The sequence below is a fragment of the Mauremys mutica genome, chromosome 1 (assembly GCF_020497125.1).
Source record: "Mauremys mutica isolate MM-2020 ecotype Southern chromosome 1, ASM2049712v1, whole genome shotgun sequence".
NCBI lineage: Eukaryota > Metazoa > Chordata > Testudines > Geoemydidae > Mauremys > Mauremys mutica.
The window spans coordinates 283,539,666-283,566,357 of record NC_059072.1 but is presented as its reverse complement, the minus strand read 5'-3'; the positions used below and the strand labels follow the sequence as shown (position 1 = coordinate 283,566,357).

The 26,692-nt window shown below is 42.6% G+C and overlaps 1 protein-coding gene across 2 annotated transcripts in view; it reads left to right on the top strand.

The window, feature by feature from the left end:
- Positions 1-23,655, top strand: part of SCEL (sciellin) — a 116,740-nt gene extending 93,085 nt beyond the window's left edge. For both annotated transcript variants that reach the window (XM_045012506.1, XM_045012514.1), the window contains 9 exons: positions 5,494-5,562; positions 8,873-8,929; positions 10,732-10,791; positions 13,427-13,507; positions 15,430-15,501; positions 18,288-18,362; positions 20,118-20,226; positions 21,345-21,447; positions 23,070-23,655. In XM_045012506.1, the coding sequence (XP_044868441.1) occupies positions 5,494-5,562; positions 8,873-8,929; positions 10,732-10,791; positions 13,427-13,507; positions 15,430-15,501; positions 18,288-18,362; positions 20,118-20,226; positions 21,345-21,447; positions 23,070-23,086 (643 nt within the window). In that variant the 3' untranslated portion in view covers positions 23,087-23,655. The remainder of the gene's footprint in view (positions 1-5,493; positions 5,563-8,872; positions 8,930-10,731; positions 10,792-13,426; positions 13,508-15,429; positions 15,502-18,287; positions 18,363-20,117; positions 20,227-21,344; positions 21,448-23,069) is intronic.
- The last annotated feature ends 3,037 nt before the right edge of the window (positions 23,656-26,692 follow it).

The window sequence follows — 26,692 nt, the reverse complement described above, 5'->3', positions numbered from 1 at the left end:
ATTGCCACAAAGAGTTTAAATAGAATATAATGAATCAGTAACAGAATAGCTTCAATTATTAATCAATTCTAAAATTCAAAAGCTGTTTTGGAGTATTTGAGAAGGTGCTCAGACATTATGGTCATGAGGGCCTTATAAAACTTGGATAGAGATCTTACTCAGCTGCCAAATTGCCTCTAGTCATGCTGGCTGCTGTCTTGAACTTTAATGACTGTCAGACTGTAGGAGTACAGTAAACACTTCAGAGGTTATTAAGTCTGTCTTTTTTGCAGGCTGTGTAGTAAACGTGGGTTGAGTAAGATGTTTCAGTGGGGTGTGTATGTGGATGAAGGTGGGTACTTTGAGAGCAAGTCTTCACAGAATAGTCTTCCTAAGTAACTTTTGTCTTGGAGGGAGATGGGGGTGGGAGGAAAGAGACCAAGCTCCAGGTTTCCATTGCCTATTTTTGCAGGTGTTTTCATCATCTTTCATTATTCAAGCTGCTCTAACCACTGCTTTTCAAAAGAAAATGTAATGCCACGATTTCAGAAATCTCATGGGGTTTGATTCTGTCTAGCTAATGGTAACCTCATTTCCATAATCATCCCATTTAATATGAGATGTGTGATAAATGAAGGGGTGGGGGAGAAATAGCTCCCTTTTATGGACACCTAGTGAGCCAGTTAGCTATAAAATCACTCTCAGTAACTGTTCTCTACTTGCTTTACCTGGGTTAAAAGTCTCACTACTATGCATAGGTAAAAGGAAGTGAGTGGACACCTGACCAAAAGAGCCAATGGGAAGGCTAGAACTTTTTAAAATTGAGGAAAAAACTTCCCCCTTGTCTGTCTGTGGTTCTCCTGGTGAGAGGGGGACAGGGCAGCAGTTATGTTGTAAAAAGCTTGGGCCAAGTATGAAAAACCATCAGTATCATACCTAGAAACTACTTATTTGAAACCCCAGATATGTAAGTAGATCAGGAAATGTCTAGGAAGATGCAATTAGGTTTCTCGCTTTTATTTCTTTATGGCATGTGGATTCCTGTGTGCTAACCCCAGGTGCTTTTGTTTTGCTTGTAACCTTTAATCTGGACATCTGAAAGCCAGGGCCGGCTCCAGGCACTAGTTTAGCAAGCAGGTGCTTGGGGCAGCCACTCCAGAGAAGGGCGGCATGTCCAGGTATTCGACGGCAATTCGGCGGAGGGTCCCTCGCTCCCGCTCAGAGCGAAGGACCTCCCGCTGAATTGCCCCAGATCGCGATTGCGGCTTTTTTTTTTTTTTGGCTGCTTGGGGTGGCAAAACCCCTGGAGCCAGCCCTGCTGAAAGCTATTCTTGTGCTTAATCCTTATATTTGCTCTTTTAAAATCTAGCAATAGCCTGAGTTTTCAGATGTATTTTCTTTCTTTCGTTTTTAATAAAATTTACCTTTTTTAAGAACAGGATTAGAGTTCTGTGTCTTAAGAGGCTTGTGCACATGTATTTTTTATTAGCTGGTGGCAACAGCTGATTTTTTTTTCTTTCTCAGCTCTTCCCTGGGGGTGGAGGGCGTGAAAAGGCTTGAGGGTACCCCACAGGAAGGAATTCCCAAGTGAGCCTTCCTGGTCTCTCAAAGGGGTTTTACACTTGGGTGGTGGTAGCATTTACCAATCCATGGTCAGAGAGAAGCTGTAATCTTGGGAGTTTAATACAAGCCTGGAGTGGCAAGTGTTAATTTTTAGAGTCCTTGTGGGCCCCCACCTTCTGCACTCAAGGCCTGAAGCCTTTAGTAAACTCTATTACTATATATAAATAAGAATCTTTCAGTTGTGTCTAATCTAGCCTCTCACCCTGCTTAAGTACCCCACTTGCACATCACAAAGTCTTCCTTTCTGGCTGCCTCACTTTGATGTCTTCCTAATTTATCTTCCCTTTCTAGATAATATATTTGGGCAGACTACTAGAATATGACATGGGACACCACTCACTCACCCACAAGTGTGTTGGGTACCTAGTTACTAAAAAAGTAGGATTGATCCTGGAGCAGGTGTAGAGTGTATGATGCTAATAACTGCTGTCACATCTGGGTTTGGCTGAAAAGGCTGATTGTGATTATAAAAAGTAGCTTTTGACTTTCAAGACTGCTTTTTCTTCTGCAAATTAACACACAAATTTCTGGTAAGAAATTTTTGCACCAAAGCAAAAAACAAAAAAGCCCCATGTTAACTGACTTTTATACTGAGTGAGAGATTCTGCACCTCATTTCTAGTATACATGGCACCCGACAGAGTTTTAAAGTTAGCAGTGCTGGTTTACATCTCTTCTGTTCAATGATATAAATGATTGGCCATTGCAGAGCTGATGTGAAGAGATGCAAATGCATTATTTCTTGTAGTGTTTACAAGGTCATACTTACCCTCAAAGCAGAACTGAATGAATTGCTGTCCTTTCTTCAGTGATCTTTCCCAGTCCACATCCCCTCAAAACATTCTAAACAACTCTGCCTCTGCATTTAGCTCTGAAATTCTCTGTGCAATGCAGCACATTGTGTTTTGGCACTGTATAAATGGGCTTTCACAGTCGGCTGCAGACCTTTTCAATTTCGTCATCCTTGGCTTCTGTTGGTGCAAGGCTAAAATGAGGGCTCCTTTGAAAGAAAGCTGGCATTGATTAGTCTGGATTGCAACAGGAACGAAAACGCACCCCAATTCAGAATAAACGCCATTCCTTTCTCGACTTACTTTTTCTTTCTCATTTACACACCACAAAGTCTGTTACAGGAGTGTTGAAGGGGCCTTGGACAGTCAATCAATGTTCAGAAAGGCCTGTTATGTTAATTTTTGTACAATGCAAATCCTGAATTACTTACTATGTTTCAGGGTGCAGTTTTGATCCAGAATTTGGATGTTCCAGCTGGCAATTTGTAGTTGTTTTTGTAGCCTGAAACTGCCCTTTTCAATATTGATGTTATTAGGACAGAGATGTCTTTTGAGGTTTTAGCTCAACTTCATTATTGAAGTGTCAGTGTATTCCAGGGTTTTGTCAACCTTTTCTTGGTTGCATAGTGACTGACTTAAGCCCTGAGGGGCTTATCTCTTAATGAGAGCAAGTCTTCTAAAATTATTGTGGCTGTTCTCTTGCTGGACCAGAATAGTTTTCACCTTTGTATTAAAGGATGTGCTAACACAAGCAGAGCTTTCCCACTGTGGAAGTGGTAAAAAAAATGTAATGTAATATTTAAAGTCGCAGCCTATTTGCAGGTGTTGTGTAAAAGGGCTGTGCAGCAATGAGAATTCATGGTGGCACTTTGGGTAACTCAGTGAGAATTCCTTTGGGAACTATGCAGCTGCACACACCAGCTGGATGGGTTCTGCCAGACTTCTACTGGTGAAGTAGTTGTCCCTCATGAACTGATACAGAGGGGTTTGGGAGCTCTGGCCACAAACACTCCTGTTCTCTTTGGGACTGTAACAGGGTAGCTGACTTACTAAATGAAATTGAGCTCAGCTCTCCTGTTCCAGTCCAGGGGTGCCCTAGTATGGTGAACTGCCATTGGGAGTTATTAATGGGAGAGAGCCCAAAGGAAAGGAAGTTCGGAGTCCTGAGTGAGAATGAGACTATCTAGAGTCCTAGAGTAGAGACAGCTCAGAAGAAGAGCCGAACTGGCTGGGAACTTCAGGGAGGGAATGCCTCAGCACTTGCAATCATCACTCGGCAAGTTACATCTTAATTTAAGCAGTGTTTCCACGGAGGTTTTTCTCCGTCTCTCACTGTTACATGCCACGGGTGGAGCTTCACTGGTGGTAGAAATGGTGAAAGCACTACAGTAAACAGCTGCTAGACTTGTTCTGAGAGAGATTAGATTAGATGGTGGCATGAACACTGGCAGATGCTTTACAGTGCATTGTTGCTACTGTAGGCGTAGCTTCATCGAGCAACTGTATGAGTTTTTAAGAAAAAGCTCATTGCAGACAGTGGGTCTTGCAAATGCTGATTCATCCAACTAGTCCTGCAGGTAATGCCATTGAAGTCATTATGTTATGTGTCTTTATAAATAACCATCAAATCTTAACTGTAGTTGTTCTTAACCTGAGGGGTATCTGAACCAGTGACCTAAAGGATATATATCTTATTCCCACTTCCTTCAGACAGCCAGTTGCCCTAATTGAAGGAATTTGCAAGATGTCAGTCTTGATTACTTACTTTAATCCTGCCAAGCAGATGTGGCATGAAAGAGAGAGAGAGAATTAAGGAAGTGTTACGTGTGTAAAATTTAATATATCACCCAGCTTACATTTTATGGAAGAAGTGTTTGTTCCAGGAGAACCATAAAGCATAGCCAAACAGATCAGTCACATCAGAATGTAGATCACAACATATATAATTTATTAGGATTCTTCAACTTTGTTTTACAAATCAGAGTAATTGACAGCATGGGTACATATAGTGTAGAACTCATATTTTATTACAGAAGAAGTATCTCTTTTTTTGTGCATGTCCGTTTAGACAGGAAAGGAAATTACACCCCTCCCCCCAAGCCAATAGACACTCTATTCCCAGTGTATTGAGAATAGCTTATAAGGGGGAAAAATGCAGTTCGCTGAGGAGGTAGTTATTTAAAATATAAACAGCGGAGTAAATTTAAGATTAATTTAAAACATTGGAAGTTGTCTGAGAGTTGCAGTACGTTTATTTTATCTTATTGTCATGATTTCCTGATGAAAATAATTAACTCACACTGCCAGAGAAATGGAATTTCTGTGATCTGTTTCTTTTCTTAGCCCAGACTGCCATTCCCCCCGCAAACATCCTCCTTCTCACCCTGCAGCCTGATCTTACCTACCCTCTATGGGAGTGGTCTGCTCTTGAGTGTACTAAGGTGAAGATTTCTTAGGGAGCACTGGTGAAGAATAAAGGATAAATTATCTGAAGGAATTTATCTTTAGCTGAAATGTCTGGACACTGTCTGGGAGTACAAGTTAGTTAAAACAAACTATGTTTACCTGGAAAGAATTTTAAAATGCATATTGAAATTTACCTAAACCAGGGTTAAAATCTGAAGTGTTTTTAATGCAGTTTCTTTCTTCCCCATTAACAGAGAAATGTCAGCCACTAGGAAAAACACTCAAACATAGAAAAGCTGTGACTTCAAGAAAAAAACACCTCAGTTTATACGAGGCCAGCCCTTAGAATAGCAAGAACAAAGCCCACTTTGATAATACTTTTGTGCTATTCTTAAATACTGCATTATGATACCCAGACAATATAGTGTTTTGAGCTCTATAAGTACCTAAGAGAGAGATTTCTTGAATATGTATTAATTTAATATTTCAATCCATTTTGTTTATGTTTTTAACTTCCCTACCTATTATGCATTATTTGATAGGAAAACACTGGATTCTTTTTAACATTTGATTCTAATATTAACACAGGAAGAGCTGTAGTAGTTTGGGTGTTATATTGAACTCCTTTGGAGCAGGTGCTTGTATATGTTTATATAAAACATATAACTATATTAATAGCATTTAATTTTTTATAGGCAGGTATCTCCAACAAAACCTGGCATATCTGTTGCTGAAAGAAGAATCACAACAGAGAGAACTACAAGGTAGGGCCAACATACAGTTGTTTGTAAATTGCGGTACAATTTTTATAAGGCAGGAGTCCCCAACATTTTTTATATTGCAGACTTTGAGTACAATTTTCAAAAACATCTAAGTGAGTTAGGCTCCTAATGGGATCACATCAATGTGAACTAGGCACCTTTTTAGTTTGTGCCAGCAAGGTCTATATGGGGCAGAGTGCAACATGTTAGAGCACCCTGCAGTTCATATCCCCTGTAGAGCACACTGCAGCACTGTGCAGACCAGCTCTAAGTCTCTTTAAAAGTCAATGGGACTTAGGATCCTAAGTTACTTAGGCATTATTGAAAACTTTATCTTTCATCTTAATAGTGAAACTGTCTCTTGGAACATTCCTGATTGCTCAGACCAACTTGTCTCTTACTGATGATCAAATAACATTGGTGTGGCAATTAAAGTAATTACATGGAAAAGTAATAGTCAGAAGCTATTTAATCTTGCTTTAGCTGGCTTTTTATGTTACTTAGCCTTTTGAAACAAGCAGGAGAGTTGGAATCATGTGACCAGCAAGCTCCCCAGGGAGAACAGTTTAAGAATTACTGCTATATGGAAAATAATAGTCATATATATCCTATTCCCTCCCATGCCCCCCCTCCACTATATTCTTGAATACTTAAAAAAAAAGAAAAACCATCCAATTCTCTGTCTTTAGGGATTATGTCACAAAGCAATGGTGGGGATAAACTGAGTGTCATGTGTAATCTCATGACTCCAGGAGCTGCATCTTTAGGAAAAACACTAAATATCAGGAGATGCAGATAGAATCATGAGTTGGTAACCTGATGGCACTAGCACTATTAGTTGATTTCCTCCTACAGGCCCCCGTCCCTATTCTGTCCACCCATTCTGTTCCCCATTTGCTCTTCCTCCCTTCAGCAGCTCCTGTCCCCCTGTAGTCCTTGTCTCCCTTGTCCTCCCCAGTACCCTGTCCCCTGTGTCCCCACCCTCCCATAGGTCCTGCCTTGTTTCCCAACTGCCGCCATGGTTCCTGTCACTTCACACATCCCCAGAAGCCCCTCACCTTTCCTGCCTGTGGGGCACTCATGTCATGTCACCAATGCTACCTCTTCCCCTTTCTGTTGCTCTTCATGTCTGAGAAACTGCAGGGCAATTTGAAAGCAGCCAATGGGGAAGGCAGAGAGGCCATCTGCATGCTTCATCAGGCACCACAGCAGCCCCTGGGGTGGCAGCAGTCCAAGTCCTCCTGCTTTCTAGAGAACATTCATTCTGGGATGCAGGAATGCGTGAAGGTCTGCCTACATACACTAGTGTCACATGAAATCTGTGACACTTGACATGTCTTCAGTTCCAGGGTCAGGGTTTAATTAAGACAAGATGTAACAGGTGCCTGACTCCCATTGACTTCAATAGGCTTTGGATAAGGCCCCAGGTGAGTTAGAAACAACTAGGGCTATGTGTACACTAGAGACTTATAGCAGCACAGCTATCAGCATAATTAAACCATCCCAAATGAGCAGCGGTAGCTATGTGGGTGGGAGAGCATCATCATGAGATTGCCTTAAAAATAATATATTTTTTATTCTTTTAATCCGCCTTCTCTTTTTTGAGCCTCAGGGTTTATGCTTTCAAGCATTTCTTTACAACCAGGAGCTAGAAACTTACTTTTCTTTTAATGAAAGCTGAGATTCTCACATAATCAAATGAATCCAGAACCTGAAGCTTTAAGAAAAACATTAACTATCATGAGACTTATGATAAAATAGTGAGAGTTGGCAACACTGTGTTAGTTGCCATAAATATATCAGAATTACTAACATAACAAATTTAAACTTATCAGTAATTCTAGAAGAATATGTAGATTACCTATTAATAGCTCGTATGTAATGTTACACAATTGATGTTGAATGTCCTCTGACTCCCTCGTGCTAATTTTGTTTGATCCTTAAAGAAGACAAGATCTTGGTGATCTCAAAGTGAATCCCACAGCTGACAAATGACAAGGGGAAATCTTGCAAAGCTCTTTGTCTTTATCTTTTGCTAAATGATGTTTGAAGATAGAACTGTTTAATATACAGCTATTGGAATTTCAAGTAATGAGACACATGCAATACTGTGCACTAAGAGAATGAGATTGGGCTCTACAGGAAGTCAGAGGGGTATTGTCGTGGGAAACAGCTTTATACTTCCAACCCATCTCTCATTTCCTTCACAAATCAATGATACAAGATATTAACCTAATTAAAGTGTCCAGGCAATGTTAGGATTGATTTTAGACAGAGCTGTCTGAAAAAGTTTTTGACCAAAAATTTTACATTAGGAAATGCAGTTTACTGAAATGGAAACATTTTTGCAGACACTTGTTGCAGATATTTGTTGAAATAGGAAATTATTATAATATATTATATTATTTTATATTGCTTCAACATTTTTTAAATGAAGTGATTCAGTGTTACTGAAACTAAATATTTGAATAGCTCTCTAATCAGAATTTGTTTGGAATTTTCATTCTGCAAGAAATATTAAAATTTCAGCTTTTCTTTCCTATTTGGAATGAAAATATATTTTGACATGTGAGAATTTTCCATGGAACAGAAATTGTGTTTTCCAACCAGCTGTAATTTTATGGAGAGTAAAATGAAATTTTGAAATGTCAGACAATGGAAGTGTTGTCTGTCAGCTAGAGACTGGAGGGTCTAGAATGAGTGGGTTTATCCAATTAACATGTCCCCCAGGTCATAGCTGGACATGCTGTCCCACCAACACAGTAAGAATTAAATCAGAATCCTGGTGGTCCAGAGAGGTGACTGGTCTTCAGTACAAGCCAACGCTGATTAGCTTCTTCTAGTTTATGCTATGTTTTTTTTCTCAGTGGGGGCTCATTCTTGCATACATCATAGTAGTATTCTGCTGATTTTATGATTCAGTAACCTCATGGTTTAAAGTTCATTGCTGGCTAAGAAGCATGCAATTTTTTTGAAGTTATTGAAGTAGGGGGTTTTTAATTGTGATTATGAGTACTAAGAAGGCATTTACCCTTTTGACTCATACGTTAGGTGTAGTTGGTTGTTTCTAAAACATAATCAGGTGTTGCTTGGGTCAAATGGAAAAACCTGAAAGGGTATATATTTACTGGTTGTATGGTTGTATATTACTGAATTAGTAATGTAGGCTTTCAACTTTGCCATCAATTTAACTCCATCTTTCTTGAAAAATGTGTCAATAACCTCTTTACTTTAAGCAAGTCCTTAATTTTAGCTAATGGACAGTTGTATGTACTGACTGTGACCTGCTCTGGTTTTGCTTTATCTTTTATAGGAGCCAAGATCTTGATGATCTCAAAAAAAATCCCACAACTCACACAAATAACAAAGGGTAAGTCTTGGAAGCGTCTCAGTTTCTATTTTACTGATGCAGTTGGTAGTGTATAACTATTGGAGTTTGGAAAAAAGACTAATATTAAAATCCATAAAGTCCTTAAAAGACTAAAAAGTAGCACCAGCTGTTCAGAAGTACAGGATAGCATTAGAATGAAAATAATAGCAATGATGAAATAACACTTACGTACTATTAACTAATCAGTCAACACCCAGGTGCTGGAAGTAGGGATGCTGGGGGTGCTACTGTACCCCCTGGCTTGAAACGCTTTCCATTATATACAGGGTTTAAAGTTTGGTTCAATGGCTCTCAGCACCCCCACTATATAAATTGTTCCAGCACCCCATCCCAGGAGGCATTTTTTTGGTGTGTGTATGTGAATCCTTGGCACCCCCCATGCACGTTTATAGCTGCCTCAGAGTTCATCAGTGTCCAATAGAACTGCCTGTAGAACTTTAGATATATTTTGTAGGGGATTAAACAAAATTTTGAACAACTCAGAATAGCTGTGTTTGCTAGAGACAGAGCAGAGTTAAGCTGTTAATAAATTGCCCCACATTCTAAAGGGATTTACTTGTGTGTTGGACCTCAATGTCAATAGAGTGAGATTTAGACCAAGGTCCTTGTTGTCCATAAACCGTTTTATGGAATGAGCTAACAGGAAGCTGCCACAGGAGCTAGTAGGAGCTATGCTAGTAGGAGCTATGCAATGATCTCCACACTCAGGACCCAAATTCTGCCTACACTTACAAGAATGATGCTATGTTACAGTTATGCCCTAAGTTTATAGCTATGATGTAACCCCATTATTTTGCCACCCCCTCCCCCGCAGTTTGGGCATAGTTATAACTCCCTGAGGATCAGTGCAACTATACCCAGTCCAAATTTGTAATTTAAAGGGAAATGTAGCTTTCATATTGGGTCAGAGCCTGAGACACTGAGGCCTGTATCTACAAAGGTACTTAAGTGTTTAAATTCCAATTTTAAGCTCCACTGTGATCCACAAAACTCCTGCTGAACTCTGTAGATGCCTAAATTTTCAGGGTAGAAGTTTTCTGCCTCTGGGCATGCACACTGCCACTTCCCTCTAGGTACTCAGATACCGTCTCCCACCTATGCCTCACAGCGATCCACGAACTGGGGAAAGATAAGCATCCTCCGCCTAACTTGTGTGCAGGGCCCAATCTGGTAGGTGTGCTCACAGGCTCCCTACTGGATCAAGTCCCATTCAAAATCTAGAAGGAAATAGAGGTCATGGTGCCCACCTTATAATGCTTAGCTTAATGGTTAGAGCACTCATCTGAGATGTGGGAGGCCCGGGGCCCCAGTTTAATTCCCCCTCCCATCCCCTCCCCAGCAGAGGGAGACACAGGATTTGAACAAGGATCTCCCACCTCTCAGGAGAGTGCTCTAACCACTGAGAGGATTTTATTTTCTATTAATGAAACTCAAAATGCTCAGCAACATCTGCTTTAATAAATAGTAAAGATGGAGGATTCTATGCTTTCTTCCTTTTTAAAATGTAAGTCCATTTTCACTAGGAGGGTAGTGAAGCACTGGAATGGGTTACTTAGGGAGGTGGTGGAATCGCCTTCCTTTGAGGTTTTTAAGGTCAGGCTTGACAAAGCCCTGGCTGAGATGATTTAGTTGGGGATTGGTCCTGCTTTGAGCAGGGGGTTGGACTAGATGACCTCCTGAGGTCCCTTCCAACCCTGATATTCTGTGATTCCATCCTTATAGGTAATTTATAGCTGAATTGAAAATTTTGACTGACATTGAGGTATATTTCATTTTCACAGAGGCCAAGATCTTGATGAGCTCATTGAAGTAAAGGCTCCTGTGGAGCAAAATAAAAATCGGTGAGACTTAATTCATAGCTCTGTCTTACATTCATTGAAAATTAAAATGGTTTGTAGTGATGGAGCATTTTCCTGTGCAGTACTGTGCATGGGAATGTTCCTTACCAATGTAAGTATGTAAACATTTCAGATCTTTAGAAACACATATAAATTTATTTATAAATTTGCCTAATATAATTAATATATAGCTGTATTTAGTTATTTATTTTTAAAGTCAGAATAATTACTCCCCTTAGTGCATGCAAATATCTTGGTGTCACAAAGAAGTACTTGTAGGTGTATTAAGGTGTTTGATAGTTTAAAGCATACATCAATGCTTCTAGGATTCCTGGTCACTTGAGCAGTCATTCAGGGAAAACATTCACGGTATTTTGTCTTCATTTAGAGAGAATCCTTCATTAAACTTTATATCTAAATGGAATCCCTCCCCACTCTAAGTATTTAAGAAGGATTAGTAATTTCAGTAAATTAATAATTTCAATCCTTTTCTTAATATAAAGGTGTTCACATCACAAAAGTCCCCATCAAGATACTACCCTGGCTAGCAGTCTCAGAGAGGCAAAGACTGAAAGTATATAGAGAATGAACTTCTCTCTCCGCTCTTAAAGGAGCTCTGCCACATCAAGGGTGAGGCACAATGGATGGCATTGCTTCATGCTACATGCTGTGCATGTAAAACACTGAAATGGAGGAAGATTCATTTAGTGGAGAATCCAGACCTTGGCAATCTCACTGCAACAAATCAAACAGCAGGCAAAATAACCAGTGTTCAGGCTCACAATTATCACTTTCTCTCTGAATGTAACTTTTGGCAGAGTTATAGCTTTTGACATACGGTTATAGTGGCCTTTTGTTTGAGCTTCACTGTAAAAAAAATCATAAATATTGTTAGCATTTCCTATTTAAATCTCTTTATTAGGTTGATGAGGTTAAGTTTTATGCTGCTGTAGAATGTCCTGTTTACATCCATGAAAACTCTAGGAAACTGGGATACTTATACAGGAATCCTGGTGCTGCTTGGTGTGTCTATCTAATTCTAGCTAGTCATTTCTAATGCACGCATCACCATATTACACTGAAACACATCCATGTGGCTTGTTCCTGAACTGAAACAAAACTCGAGTTTAAAAAAAAATAATAATAACCCCAATATTGATTCCTTATTTTTTGTTGTCAAAATCTGTATATCTGTTCTGTGCTGGTATTTTAAAGTCCCCATTTAAAATGTAATATGTATCAAAAAATCCATTGCCAACATTGCAGAAATATAGATAACATAAAAACCCCACCATCAACACAACAATTTGATAGTAGAAATGAAAACTATTAATGGGAACCTGACAGAGTTTGGCATTCAATTAATAAGAAAAACATGTAAAAGTTTGGATGTGTATCCAAGTCTACAGAGGGCCCCAATAAGACCCACAGCCTTGTATCCCCACACAATCCCCTTGCCACAACAGGTCTTGTGATAAACTTTCTTTTCCAACATCTCCATACCAAACTAGCTGCTGTTGTCATCTTGGCATGAGGTTCTGTGGCCTTTTGGTGTCTTTAGTGGTCTCATTTTCAGATTCTGTGTATGTATTTGTGCATCCTGTCTGGTGGAAGCACAGCCTCTTTATCCCCCCACCCTCCCCAGCTCTCTCCCTCTTCCCCTGTTGCCCTCATTCACAGACCCACAAGGGATTCTTCTTGCCCCTCTCCTTGCTGACCACATACCTGCAGATGTCTTGTTTTAGTGTGGGTAGCGGTCTGTATAGCTTTCACCCTCCTGATGTCTTCAGGGCAAGAGAACTAGGTGGTAACTCCTTATTAGCTTCTTCAAGGATTAGGGAGCATTCAGTGAGCCCCCTGAAATGTCTGATAAGGACTCCCTGAAATTATCAAGGAGGAGTAGTTGGTAAAAAGCCACCAAGCTCCTTCCCCAGGTAAGTGACACCACTGGGCGTTAGATAGGTGGTGAGAGTGGATGTGCCAGGGAATGGGCTTGGACAAAAGTATGGAGGTGTGTGATGACCAAACTAGAGCCAATACTAGCTCCAGACAGAAAATAGACCCAAACTACTAAGATCAGTTTGGATCTGGGTCGTCTTCAGCTGAATAACCCTTTCCAAAGTTTAGAAGTTGGGGGGTGAATAAAATGGTTCTTGTTTTGGCCCATCCTTTATTTGGAGGTCTTGGTCCAGTTGCCAACTGATAAATGTCCACATCACAAAGCCACCATCACAAGGCACTAATTGGTAACCTTGTCACCACTCTCATTAGAGTTGCCAGGGACTGATTGGGGATGGACACTAAACAACTGGCTCACAGCCTACAGATGGTCCCTCCAGGTCACAATAGAAGCTGTATGAGAAAACTTGCATGGTTGCTGCCACCACAGCTTGACATGTTTGGGGGAATGTAGAAGGGTTTAATCTAATGGGCTGCCAATCTGCCACATTTCATGACCACTAAATTCACACCCCTTTTTTTTAAAAAAAGGAAAGAAAAAATGTCTCTTGTTCACTTTCTAATGTTAGTAACACAGGGCCACATTGTGCCTTCAACTGTCACTGAAAGTGGTCTGACTGTGCATGATTTAAAAATATACTTTGTGTCAAATCTTTTTCTTGTCATTGTTTTTTTTTAGGACAACTGAGAAACCCTCTGATTCTGCTCGTGCTCCAAATAACCGATCTGACACAAACTACTCTTATGACAGAGGATCCAGGTGCTGTAGTTAATGAGTTACAACGTTTAAATAAATAAATAATGCCTCAAGCACTCTTCCTTACACAAAATCCAGGCAAACAGGCTTTATGCATGGAAGTTCCATGGAGACTGGAATCCTCCCACCAGCCTGTGGAGTGACAAGGGAAACAAAGGATATATTTACTGGCTGTGCCCTTACATTCTCTGCCCCACCCAGAAACCGCCTTCCATGCTGCTATGGATAGAACCTCCAGGTCTATGCTCCAAGGTACATGGTGGGCAGAGACACCTTGTGTCATCTCTCACCTTTCTCAGCAGAACTGAACTGAGTTTTCTGCCTTACAGGCCATGCACAGGCTGAAGCAAATATCTTTTTTTAAAAGATGCTTCCCTTTCAGTGCTGGAGTCTCTTCCTTTAGCTAGGATCTGTAACTACAGACACTTGTATTGTAAATCTCAGTGAAAACTGGTCAAATTTTATGCCCTGGATACTTGGAGAAAGTAACAACTTGCCACTTATTGAAGGGTAGCAGGAAAGCAGGTGAAAATAAGAAATAACATGTTTTTCTGCATGACATCATAACAGGATTATCAAATGATTAAAAAAAATTTGACAAATAAACAATGTATCATTCTGCCTGAATGAAAGAACACTCTGGATGAGGAAATGAAAGCCCCAGTGATGTGATATTTCTGTTTAAACAGGAAAATGAGTATAGTCACTCTTCAGGAGCAAACAGCACAACCATATTACTAACACAGGGCTAGACTGTGCCTTTAAGCATGGTCCTGTGTAAGTGGCAGTCCATAACTTCACATCTCTAGGAGGAATAAAGGAAAGGAACTGTGACTTTGAACCATAATTCTTTGACTCCTCCTCACTTGCTCCTTGTCAGGGAGGAGAGTGGAAGAATTCTGCTACTGACCTTTATCCATAGCAGTGCAAGATGCCACTCAGTAGTGAGGAATGGGAGGTGCATTGTGTCAGCTGGAGCCAAGGCTCCACCCATCCCTGCCCTCTCCACCCAGAAGGAAGAACCAGGTGTACAGTCCTGGCTCTTCTTCCTACATCTGCAACAGGAGCTAAGGGTTCTTGCTTACTCTTACACTTGTGCATTGCCACATAGGCCTGGGCGACAATTTGGCCAAGAGTGAAAGGAAACATAACTTCAGGACTCAGAATAAATATTCAACACACACATTCATCGATATTTTGCAGCTGGCGTACAATTTCTCAGTTGTCATGGTTTTTGTAACATTGTGACTAGCTTTGAGTAGTGTCATGGAAATAAAACAATAATAGCAGGCAAAGAGTGAGCTACAGCATATAGTGTTGTTCCCTTTAAACTTGACAGAATGTGTACCCTTTACTGGCACTGTGAATAGAAAGGCAGATTTAATTCATTAAAAGTAGTTAAATGTCCTCATATGTTGTTCTATCTATTTTTACATAGTACTCGTCTGAAGACTTAACTAAGTATTTTGCTATAGGTACTGCAAGACCAGGTAGCAACATGGCAAATTAAGGAGAGAATGGCAGGATTGAAATTAAAAAAAATTCTTCCTAATATGGAATTTCGAGGGGGAAGAGGGATTGGATTTCATCCCAATGTTCATTATTTTTGTGCATTTCCATTATATGTAGTGAACAGTTTCCTGCTATCATATGAAACAACATACACTCATTTGCTGACTCCCTGGAACTTTGTGAGGGCAAGATTGGAGCCTAAAATAACCAGTGAAATTCAGGCTTGGGAATTATGCTCCGGGCTCCCTGGAACTTTGTGAGGGCAAGATTGGAGCCTAAAATAACCAGTGAAATTCAGACTTGGGAATTATCCTTGTTATTTACAGCCTCTCATGATTGTTTTGTATTTATATACAAAAGATTATATAAATCTTTTTTTTAAATGTAGTTATACATGTGTTTATGTATTTCAGCAATGATACTTCAACCAGATACTCAAGTCCAAAGGACAATGTTGTGTACACCAGGACATATGAGGAGACTAGGTACTGGAAAGATTTTTTTCTCAATGGTTTTTATTTATGTAATAATTCTGAAAATACCAGTTTAAGCATAAACAATGTTATTTTCAGGCATAGTGCACCCAGTATGAAAATTATGTTGAGTACTGGATGCTGTGATGGTCCACGCCCCTAGGGTCAGGGCAGCGTGGCCTAGCGGCCAGAGTCTATAAAGCAGCCCCTAGGGTCAGGGCAGCGTGGTCTAGTGGCCAGAGTCTATAAAGCAGCCCTTCGGGGCAGGGCAACATGGCCTAGCGGCCAGAGGCTATAACATTGGGGCACCCACTAAGGGGTGTGGTGGCCTCAGTAGGGGGGGCCCAGGCCCACCCAACTCCACCAGGCCCCAACCGAGGGCCCTACCAGTGGTGTAGCAACTTCTCATTTAATCAGCGGGGGGGGGGGGGGTCCTACCGAAACACGCTGAGGTTTCCTGAATGGGAGGTACCACTCCATCCTCCTGCCTGGGTCACTCCCTACCAGAGTCTGCATTGGGGTGTCCCATGAGATGTCAGGTTTGCTGTGGTTGGCAGGACCAGTCACCAGGGTGCAGGTGGGTCCAGGGAGGCTCTGATTCCCGGCATAGTCAGGAGCTGTGGGTGGCCCTCCGCAGGAGCTTCCCAGACAGGTTCTTCCCCTGCAACCTCCAGCCCAGAATGAGCTGGGCTTCCTCCTCTTATACTGCTAGGGCATTTGGAGCATGCCCAGTCTCACTGGGGAGGCGGGACTTCTGCTGTCAATAATATGGGCCTAACCCTGTCTGGGCTAGTGCAGGGTAAGCAGACCCCATCACAGATGCATAGTACATATAGTGACATCTCCATCCCTGATTTAGTTTTAAGGTTTGAACTATCATAACATCCCAATATCAGATAGGGTAGATTAATGTAAGGTTGTTGGAGGGCAGATTGGAGAGAAACAACTGGAACAGCAGAGAGTTCAGAGAGGCCAGGTACAACTGAAAAATACAGATACAAAAATGCAGAGATGAACAGGAGACTCTGACTTGTATGGATGTTTACACATGCATAGCAACCTCTCTGACTTGGCCACTTATGATTAAAGTAAGGACCATTGCAAGCTAAATTCAGACCTGGTTTGTGGTAGCTTGTGTAAAGCAGGGATCGGCAACCTTTGGCACGTGGTCCGCCAGGGTTAGCACCCTGGCAGGCCGGGCCAGTTTGTTTACCTGCTGCGACAGCAGGTTCGGCTAATCGTGGCTCCCACTGGCCGCAGTTCACCGCTGCAGGCCAATGGGGGTGGTGGGAAGCGGTGGCCAGCACATCCCTCAGCCCGTGCCACTTCCTGCTTCCCCCATTGGCCTGGAGTGGCGAACTGTGGCCAGCGGGAGCCGCGATCAGCCAAACCTGCAGATGCGGCAGGTAAACAAACTGGCCCAGCCACCAGGGTGCTTACCCTGGCGTGCTGCATGCCAAAGGTTGCTGATCCCTGGTGTAAAGCAAGGCACAGGTTTCTCAGTAGAGGGAAGCTCACTGGAGAGAGGTTGCAATGATGCAAGGTAACCACAGCCTCTCCTCAAAAAGCCAACACAGCCTGAAAAGTAGGTAGCACTAGGTGAGCAAAGTGTTATGGTCAGTGCAGACTGTGGGATGCAATTCACTGTATCCCTTTGGGGCATCCTCTGCCACCTGGGCTCCTGTGGAGTTTTCTAGTGCAAATTAGAGATGTCCTGCCATGGTGGAACTCCCATGAGAGTCTGGAAGTCTGCGGCACAGCTAGGAATGGAACCAGGATTTCCTGAGTCCCAATCAGTGCCTTAATCACAAAACCACCCTTACACTCTCTGAAAGAAGGCATCTAATACAAGTAACCACTACTGTAAAGTTATTTTTTAACTGTATTAAAAAACAGTGATACAAACTGTAATTATTATCTTATGGTAGTACCAATGTAGTCCTAAGGAAATAGGGTTATTAAGTAAGTTCAGAAAAGTTCCAAAACTGTGAATTTGCTTGGCAGGTTGACTTTCTTACTTGCCTCCCAACTGATGGTTATTGCTGTGCTCAATGAAATTATTCTTGACAGTAAAGTAGCCAGAACAAGCTCTGTTAAAAAAACCCTGAACATTTAGCTCCCAAAATAGTTACATTTGCTACAGTATTTCCTGTTGTCAGTATAAGGCACTTTACAATTACTGTGGTAACTAGACATACCATTCTGTAATAAACAACTTTATATTTGAATGGTGCTCACTGTACTTCTAGGGATACATCACAATTTTAGCAAAAAGTGATTGGCTAGTACTAAAAGGGCAGCTCTTCTAGCACTGTTGGAAAAACATGGCATTTCTCTGGCTCCTGATGCTTTTTCTAACATATGCTTTAGTTCAAACAGGAATTAATTCAAAGGAGTCCTCTGGCCTGGGTAATACAGGAAGTCAGACTAGATGATCCTGATGGTCTCCTCTGACCTTCTAACTGATCAATCTATAACATTTAGATCACAGGCAGTCAAAATATCTGATTTCAGATTTTGCTTGATGGGTTTGTGATTTCAGTTTGAAATGCTAAGGAATTATAAAACAGCACAGCATAAAACTTGGCATTTTGTTTTAATTTACATTAAACTGAGATTTATTTTCTCAACTGAGTGTTAAAAAGAGACAAAACTCATCTCTCGATTTATTTTTACCATGTGACCACTGGTTCGGGTATGGGTTAGCATTTATGAACTGCACATTTTCCTTATTGCAGTAAAGCTTTGAAAAGTCAAAAGTATTGCTTGCTAACTATGAATCATTCACTGCATTACAGCAAATCACCCAATGATGCATATGAAGAAAATGTCACTGGAAAGTCTATCAAAACTGTTTACTCTACTTCTGATCGGTAAGTATCTATGAATAGTGCAGTGTGCTATCGAGGAACACAGACATTTTACAATAGCACCCATATCTACAGACAAACAAGCACAGCAGAAGCTACCACTATTGTGATCAGACTGTCTACTCAGACAGGCCTGCCTTTCAATGGAACCTTGCAATTTCCATGGCCTTGCGCTCTGCATTATAAGTTACATTACATTAGGGCTTATCTATACAAATAGTCAGTTGGCGACCAACTGGGGTGCAAATCTACCCGACACTAGCCTGCTGCACACTAACGGTTTGTGTGGATTCTCCTGCCATGCACTAAACATTCCCTAGTGCCCTTTGATCTACAGATCCACACAGACAGTTAGTGCACGGCAGACTAACGCAAGGTAGGTTTACACCCCAGCCTGCCATGTAGCCATCCCCCTAGTCTTGCCACTGCTGACATTTACAATCTTTAATAAAACAATGGCCAGTGCTTTAGGTGATAGAGTTGGCTCTGAGCTTCTGTATATATCTCCTTTTGGCAGATGTTGGTTTTGCACAATTCTCTTTGCTATAGTGGAGACAGAGTCTGTAATGAACAAATGTTCATACTACAGAGATGGATAAATAGGCTGATTCGGGGGTGGGAGGTGGTGTGCAGTTAAGTTTTAGTTTTAACAGTAGGTAAGATATTTCCAAGTACAGAGGGAATACCTGCTCAAATCAGTAATACCTCACCCATCAATAAAATTAAGTTTTTAACTGTGCCCACTATTTTAAATTCAGATAATATTCACATTCCCATTATTTGGGAATAATCACATTCAGAAAAACTCATAATGAAAATAGGGCTAATATGTGAATTTTTAGGGGTGTAGCCTGATAGAGCAAACAGCAGCAGTAAATGGGAATGGATACAGGAGCATAACAGTGTGTGTGAACAAAATTAGTTCAATTTATGCAGCCTGCGCAGCAGCAGCAGCAGATGAGGATGTCTAGAGAAAGGATTGGGAACAATATGACAAGAAAAGGTAGAGAGAACTGAGATGATCCAAACAGTACACATGTTAATTTCACAGCAATGAGAGCAGGAAACTGCTTCCAGCTGCTTCTGCACCAAAACTCTGTTCAAGATTGGGCACTTGAGTGAGAGTCTAAATCAACCATCAAGTTGCTGGGATTGCTCCTCTGAGACATTAAAATCTCCTAATCACTAGCTTCCATCCCTGCTCCCTCAACTTAAGATATGTCTGTACAGCAATTTCTTGAGCCAGTGTGCTAAAAATAGCAGTGTGGCTATCGTGGCATGGATGGTGGTTCAGGCCAGCTGCCTGAGTACAATCTCATCTGTATGACCCCCCAGGTACATATTCAGGTAGCTAGCCTGATCCACCACCCATGCTGTTGCAGCCACACTGCTATTTTAGTGCGCTAGTTGGAGCAGAGATACTGTCTACCTGTGCTGAGCAACACCCTCCCAGCTGCTGGGTACACTAGTGTTCCTTAGTGTGCACACTCCCAGGGAGCCAGCAACATAATATGTTCTGACTTCTATTTAGAATCATTCAGCTCACCAAATAAGGCCAGTATTCTTTCTATTTGGTAAGTAAATTAATCAGGTTGCCCATCCCTGCAGTGCTTACATCACTACCATTAATCAGAACACGGAATATCGATGCATCATTATTACATTCTTGACTGATGTGCTGTATACTAATCCATTCTCCCGCTTGATTTCAATGGTAGCTGCTTTTCTGACAGCTGATGTTATATTATGTACACACAGGACTATAATTGAAAAAGATATGTGTACATACTGCCGGAAGCCACTGGGTATAGATTCCAAAATGATCTTAGATGCCTTACAGATTTGCTGTCACTCAACTTGCTTCAAGGTAAGAAGGGGTTGCACTTCCTGCCATGAAATATAAATAAAAATATATCTTGAACAACATGAATTATATTACATATATCATAAAACAATGTGCAGGCCTTAGAACTTCTGCCTCCAGGAGCAGAACAGAGCTTGCACCGGGAGAAGGAAGTTTTTGCCTAGGCACCATGCACCTCTTTTCCCCCCTCTTCCGGTCCCATGGGTGGTGAGGGAACCTGCAGGGTTGCTTCAGATTCTCCCACCCACTAATCCTGCAAGAGAAGCTTTCCGTTGTATTAACTTGCAATCTTATCCCCTACATATCACAGAACTTTACCTATGCTCTGGAAATCTTATGAAGGAGCTATATTTTCCAGGGACTAGTAGGAGTTAGTGAGGCTGGGCAGCACAGCACAGGTAAAGTTACCCCTTTTGATGTGAACAGTTAGCCAAAATGTGGAATCTTGTGGGTTGTCTTTATTAGGAGAGAAATTGATGATGGAGTCAGGTATTTCTTTCATGCAATTATGTTTATTTACAAATGTATGTAAAGTCCTGTTTCCCTGAACACAGTAAGAATCAAGCAGGAGACAATTTAATTGCTCACAGTTCCAAGCTCTTTTCTAGTCATCGCTTTTAGTTTTTTCTCAGTGGCAAACTATCAGTGCTTCTGTGTCTGGTGCTTCCTTGCTGCCTTTTTTGTCTCCTTTTGTGGCGTTTCTCCATGCACCTTCACTTTCACTCTCGCACTCAGAGCTCAGTTTCTGAACCAGTCTTGCATGGCCTGTGTTTTGGGAAGTGACTCCTATGTTTCAGCTATCTATTTCATAAAGGTCAAGATTGTTAAACAGCACACTTATCTGAACCACACTAGTGGAAAAGGGAATTAAGAATATTGGGAAGGAAAATCTACAGTTTGCAAAGCAGAAGGTACTGAACCTTGGGAACCACATGAAAATAATAATTTGACTGTGCTGACTAGGATTGCTATTCCTTGGAGAGCTTGTGTTCAGTGACACTGAAATACTACTGGCCACAACTCTGTCCTTGGATGCTTACATGCTGGAGCTTAAATAAATATTAGACAGATTTTTGGATTTGTTTTTTACATAAGACTGTGCATATAATTATGTATTAAAGTGTGAAGTATGCAAAAGACCTCTGGAAGATCTGAAAGCAGGAGACAGCATTTGGATTTACAGAAATACTGTGCATTGTGAACCCTGCTATTTCAAAATTAAAGGTAAGTTGCAGGAAGATTACACTGTAGCAGATTGGAAATTTGAGAAAGAAAACAGAGCATTTAATCCAAAGTATCTTTCAAAAAATGCAATACAATTTTTGTTTCAGTGACTGTTTCTGGTGACATCTGTCACACTGTCTAGAGTGGCTCACAGCCGTGAGTGCCAACCTCAGGGCAGAGTGTCAAGAAGGAGGGCAGAGACCCCAAACTAGTTGTATGTTCTATAATTAGATGGCACCAACCCAGTAACAAGTGTGAATTCCTAACACATTATAACAATCTTACCATGGAGTCACAAACAGACTGGAATGCCCAACAGGACTATCTTGCCATCCAGGCAAGCTGGACTTAGTGATAGTTAGTTGCTGTGCATAAAAGATCACAAAATACTCAGGTCGCTCTCAGTCCCAAGAGACCAGTCACTTACCCCTGGTGATTTTGTACCTAGATCTCACACCAAAGACAATGCTTTTAGCCAGTTGAATAGTAAACTATCTAAGGATTTATTAATTATTAAATGAAATGAGAGATTTTTTACAAGGTTAAAGCAGGCAACCATATATACACAAATGAATTACAGACTAGGGCAAAGGTTCTCAAACTTCACTGTACCGCAACCCCCTTCTGACAACAAAAGTTACTACATGACCCCAAGAAGGGGGACCGAAGCCTGAGGCCTATGAAGTCCTGCCGCTTCAGGCAGTGGGGGAAAAATGAAAGCCTGAGACCCACCACCCTGGGTAAGGGGTCAAAGCTGAAGCCCAAAGCCTTCATCGCTGGGTGGGAGGCCTGCAAACTGAGCCCCGCTGCCCAGGGCTGAAGCCAAAGCCTGAGCCCTGGGTGGTGGGGCTTGGGTTTGGGTCCAGGGCCTCAACCAGTCTAACACAAGCCCTGGTGAGCCCACTAAAAAAGGGTTGCGACCCACTTTGGGGTCCTGACACAATGTTTGAGAACCACTGCCCTAGCCCCAAGTCATCTACCCATAGAAACCCTAACCCTATGGTGGCGATGCATACCCATAGGAGCCCTAGCCCTAGCCCCAAGTCCTCTATCTATAGGAACCGTAACCCTAGCACAGGGATGCCTTCCCACAGGAACCCTAACCCTAGTGTAGGGATGCCTACCCATAGGAAACCTACAACTTGGGCTGGGATGGCTACCCATGGGAATCATAAGCCTAGCCCAAAGTCCCCTACCCATAAGAACCGCAACCTTAACAAGGGATGCCTATCCATAGGAACCCTAACTCTAGCCCCAAGTCCTCTACCCTTAGGAACCCTAACTCCTAGGGCAGGGATGCCTACACATAGGAACCCTAAAACTTGCGCCAGGACTGCTACCCATAGAAATCGTAAGCCTAGCCCGAAGTCCCCTACACATAGGAACCCTAGCACTAGGGAGGGGATGCCTACCCATAAGAACCCTAATGCTGGGGTGGGGATGCCTACCCATAGGAAGCCCAACCCTAGTATGGGGATGCCTACCCATAGTATCTGACCACTAAGTATCTGGCCCTAATATCTCTTTACAACAATTCAGTTGCCTTCATTTTTGTGTATTTAGAAAGCGTTGATTGTATATTTGCTGTGATGCTTCTAATCAGTCTTTTCTTTGTCTTGCAGAAAAATGGGTCTACTAGTTTGGGCTTCCAGAAACCAGGATAAAGATACACTAGTCTTTAGTTAAATACATTTTCCTAATACTTAAACTATGTAAAATGTTTAATTTTTTTGTTAGGACTGACATATTCTAAATGTAAGATTACTAAATAATCACTATAGGAACATAGTCTATGAGACTTAAAATGACTTTATAAATACTTCCAGAAAGCAACAAAATGTATGGTTCAGTGTGTCCATCAGGTGCGTGAAAGTTATTTCTACATGTGATTTAGCAAAAGTAGAGCAACCTTGAAATGTATCATATGGAAGGACATATCTCTGCCTGTGAGTTTTGAAGGACCTGTTTTCTGTTTATCCAAAATACACTTGATAACAAATAAAGAGTTGAGTTGTTATCTTTATATGCTATGTTTTTAACATTGATACATTTGTAATCAATGTGTTTTTGAAAACCAGTAGTCTTATGGTTATCCAGTACAGTTATAAAATGTATACTCTACATGACATTACTTTCTTGTATACAGTAGACACTTGTGCAATGTCATTTTCCAAACACCTTGTGACTGCTAATTATAAAGAACATAAAAAGCACTTTTTTGGCATAGAAAATATATTAAAGAAATGAAAAGAACTGTTCATTATTTGTTACAATACATCTGTTCACAAAGAGTCAGCAATATTCTGCATTATTCACTGAGAGTCATAAAGTAGTTCAGTGATTTATTGAGCTACAGTGATAGGTTTTGGCTCTTGCATTCTCTCTTGGGATCTTTGCTTGATCTTTTACATCATTAACGTTATTTGACATAATTAACATTATTTTTTTTCTCCTTTGTATCTCAGCAAAAAATCATTGATGAAATGGGACTATGAAAGAATCCTTTTTTTTTTCAAAGGGGTGAAAAAAATTAAAATACATATGGAAATCAACTGATTCCCAGATAAAAATCTACTGGTGAAAGGAGTATTTAGTTGAAAGAGCTACCTGGATATTTCTTAGTCCTTCTCTGCTGTTACTTAGAAGACAAGTGGGTAATGCAGATCAAAACAATTTATATGAAGATATGTTAAACTTAGTGGGCTAGATCTTGCAATGTGGTCAAGCAGCATGGAGTGCAAGTCATGTAACGTGTGCAGGGGTGTGGCCAGTGATGAGCTGCCAAAACCTTAACAACCGGTTCCCTACCAAGTCTTTGGCGGCACTTCGGCGGCGGGTCCTTCACTCGCTCAGGGTTTTCGTCGGCACTTCAGAGGTGGGTTCTGCAGTGCCGCCGAAGACCCGGAGTGAGTGAAGGACCTGCCACCGAAGTGCCACTGAAGACTTGGAGCCAGGGCCGCCCAGAGAATTCTGGGGGCCCGGGGTCTTCGGCGGCGAGGGGACCCGCTTTGGCGGTAAGTCGGCGGTGGGGGGTCCTTCTGTTCCGGGACCCACCGCCAAAGTGCCCCAAAGACCCACGGCTGGGACCACCCTCCGCCGAATTACCGCTGAAGCGGGATCCGCTGCCAAAGTGCAGCCCCCACCGCGGGTCTTAGGGGCACTCTGGCGGCGGGTCCCGGAACGGAAGGACCCACCCCCGCCGCCGAATTACCGCCGAAGACCCGGCTGCACTCCGGCGGCGGGTCCCGCTTAAGCTGTAATTCGGCGGCGGGGGGGTCCTTCTATCCCGGAGAGGAAGGACCCCCTGCCAGCAAAGAGCAGGAGCGAAGAAGCTCCGGGGGCCCGGGCCCCGCTAGAGTTTTCCGGGGTCCCCCGGAGAGAGTGAAGGACCCCGGTCCAGGGGCCCCGAAAAACTCTCGTGGGGGCCCCTGCTGGGCCCGGGGCCTGGGGTAAATTGCCCCACTTGCCCCCCCCCCCGGGCAGCCCTGCTTGAAGCACCACCCAGTGAGTACAAGCCCCACGTTTGTTTGTTTTTTAGTCGAAATCGGGCCCCACACTTCCTAAAGCCAGCCCTGCACATTGGGGTTGCAAAATTGTATCAGGGGCTTGATAGGGAAGGCTGTGCCTCCCAAAACAGCCTGTCTCCCCCATCCGACCCCCACACACGTCCTGCCCCTGACTGCCCCCCTCAGAACCCGCAACCCATCAACCTCCCCGCTCCTTGTCCCTTGACCACCCCCTCCTGAGACCCCCCACCCTAACTGCCCCCCAGGACCCCACCCCCTACCCAACGCACCCTGCTCCTTGTCCCCTGCCCCAACCCCATCCACCACCACCCCAACAGACCCCCGGAACTCCCACGCCTACCCAACCCCCTCGTTCCCTGTCTCCTGACCACCCGCCCAGAACCTCCGCCCCCTCCAACCACTCCCTGCCCCTTATCCAACCCCTCCTCCGAGCCCTGGCCCGGCCCCCTTACCATGCTGCTCAGGGCAGTGTGTAAGGATGCCACATGGCCCACTGAAGCTCGCAGCCCCCCGCCCTTACCTTGCCGCTCAAAGTGGGAGGAGTTGCAGAGCTGGCCAGAGCGCTGGCGCCGGCGGCTTGGCATGCTGTGGCTCTGCGAGGGGAGCGGGGGAGGAGCCGGCGGCGCCTCCCCAGCTGGGAGCACAGGCAGGCTGGAGACAGGACGGTCCCGTGGGCCGAATGTGGCCCGTGGACCGGAGTTGTTTGCTCGCCCGCCCGCCCCTTTAACAGCCAGGTCTACACCAACTTCTAAATTTAACAACCGCCGGTGGGAACCGGCTCCAGCTCACGACTGGGTGTGGCTTAAAGTTCACCTCTGTAGTCCTATGATCTTGCTACTATTCTGTGCAGTGTTCAGTCCCCCTGCAGAGTGAGGGCTGCTGCAATTTAAGCAGAGTTTCAATGGTCACAAGGGGTTAAAAACAGATGAAGATTAGCATAGTGCAGGGTATCCTGTCCATACTTCCTTCCTCCACACATGCCTGCTTCCCTCTTTCCTGTCAATTCTGTAGCAGTAGGGTAATAGGAATGAAAGTCCCTCAGCTCTACCCTCTTCCAGGGCCTACTTAAGATGGCTTCACAACCAGATTGTGTGGAGCAAGGCAGCCCTTACATAAAAGATGACTTGGCTTAATGGTTTTTATGAAACCTTGTGAATTAATGAAAGCAACTTTAATAAACATGTTATTGTAAATACGATTCCTGGTTTGAGCCTGCTGCTGATGAATACTTCCCAGTTAAAGAGTGCTGGGTCTTCTCTGCTTCATAAGGGAACAATGTTCACAATGACGTGGAGAGAGTTGGTCCAAAATATTTAACACTAGAGGATACATATTCAGTCCTGGTGGAAGCCTACACCTGGGCCAACTGAAATTGGCTGTGTGTGGTTACAGAAGAAGCTATGAATTAGAGACACAGCACTGGCATCTCGAGCCCAGGGTTGTCCACATCTGATATTTTGTTTCAGTCCATTGCAAAAGTTAGGGGCCGGCAGTAAATCTAAACAAATGTGGGGTATTTAGATCTGGGGATTTGATTCAGGCCCCTCCATAATAAAAATGTTCAGTGGCAGGGAAGCAGCAATATTAAAAAAATAATAAATAATTCTGTGCTCATTAATTCATACTTGATAAGCAGCCATGGTAATTGTGCCATATGTTTTATTGTTGTTTTTATTATATGTTATATATGTGCTGAAAAGTAATAACAGTTTTTTGGC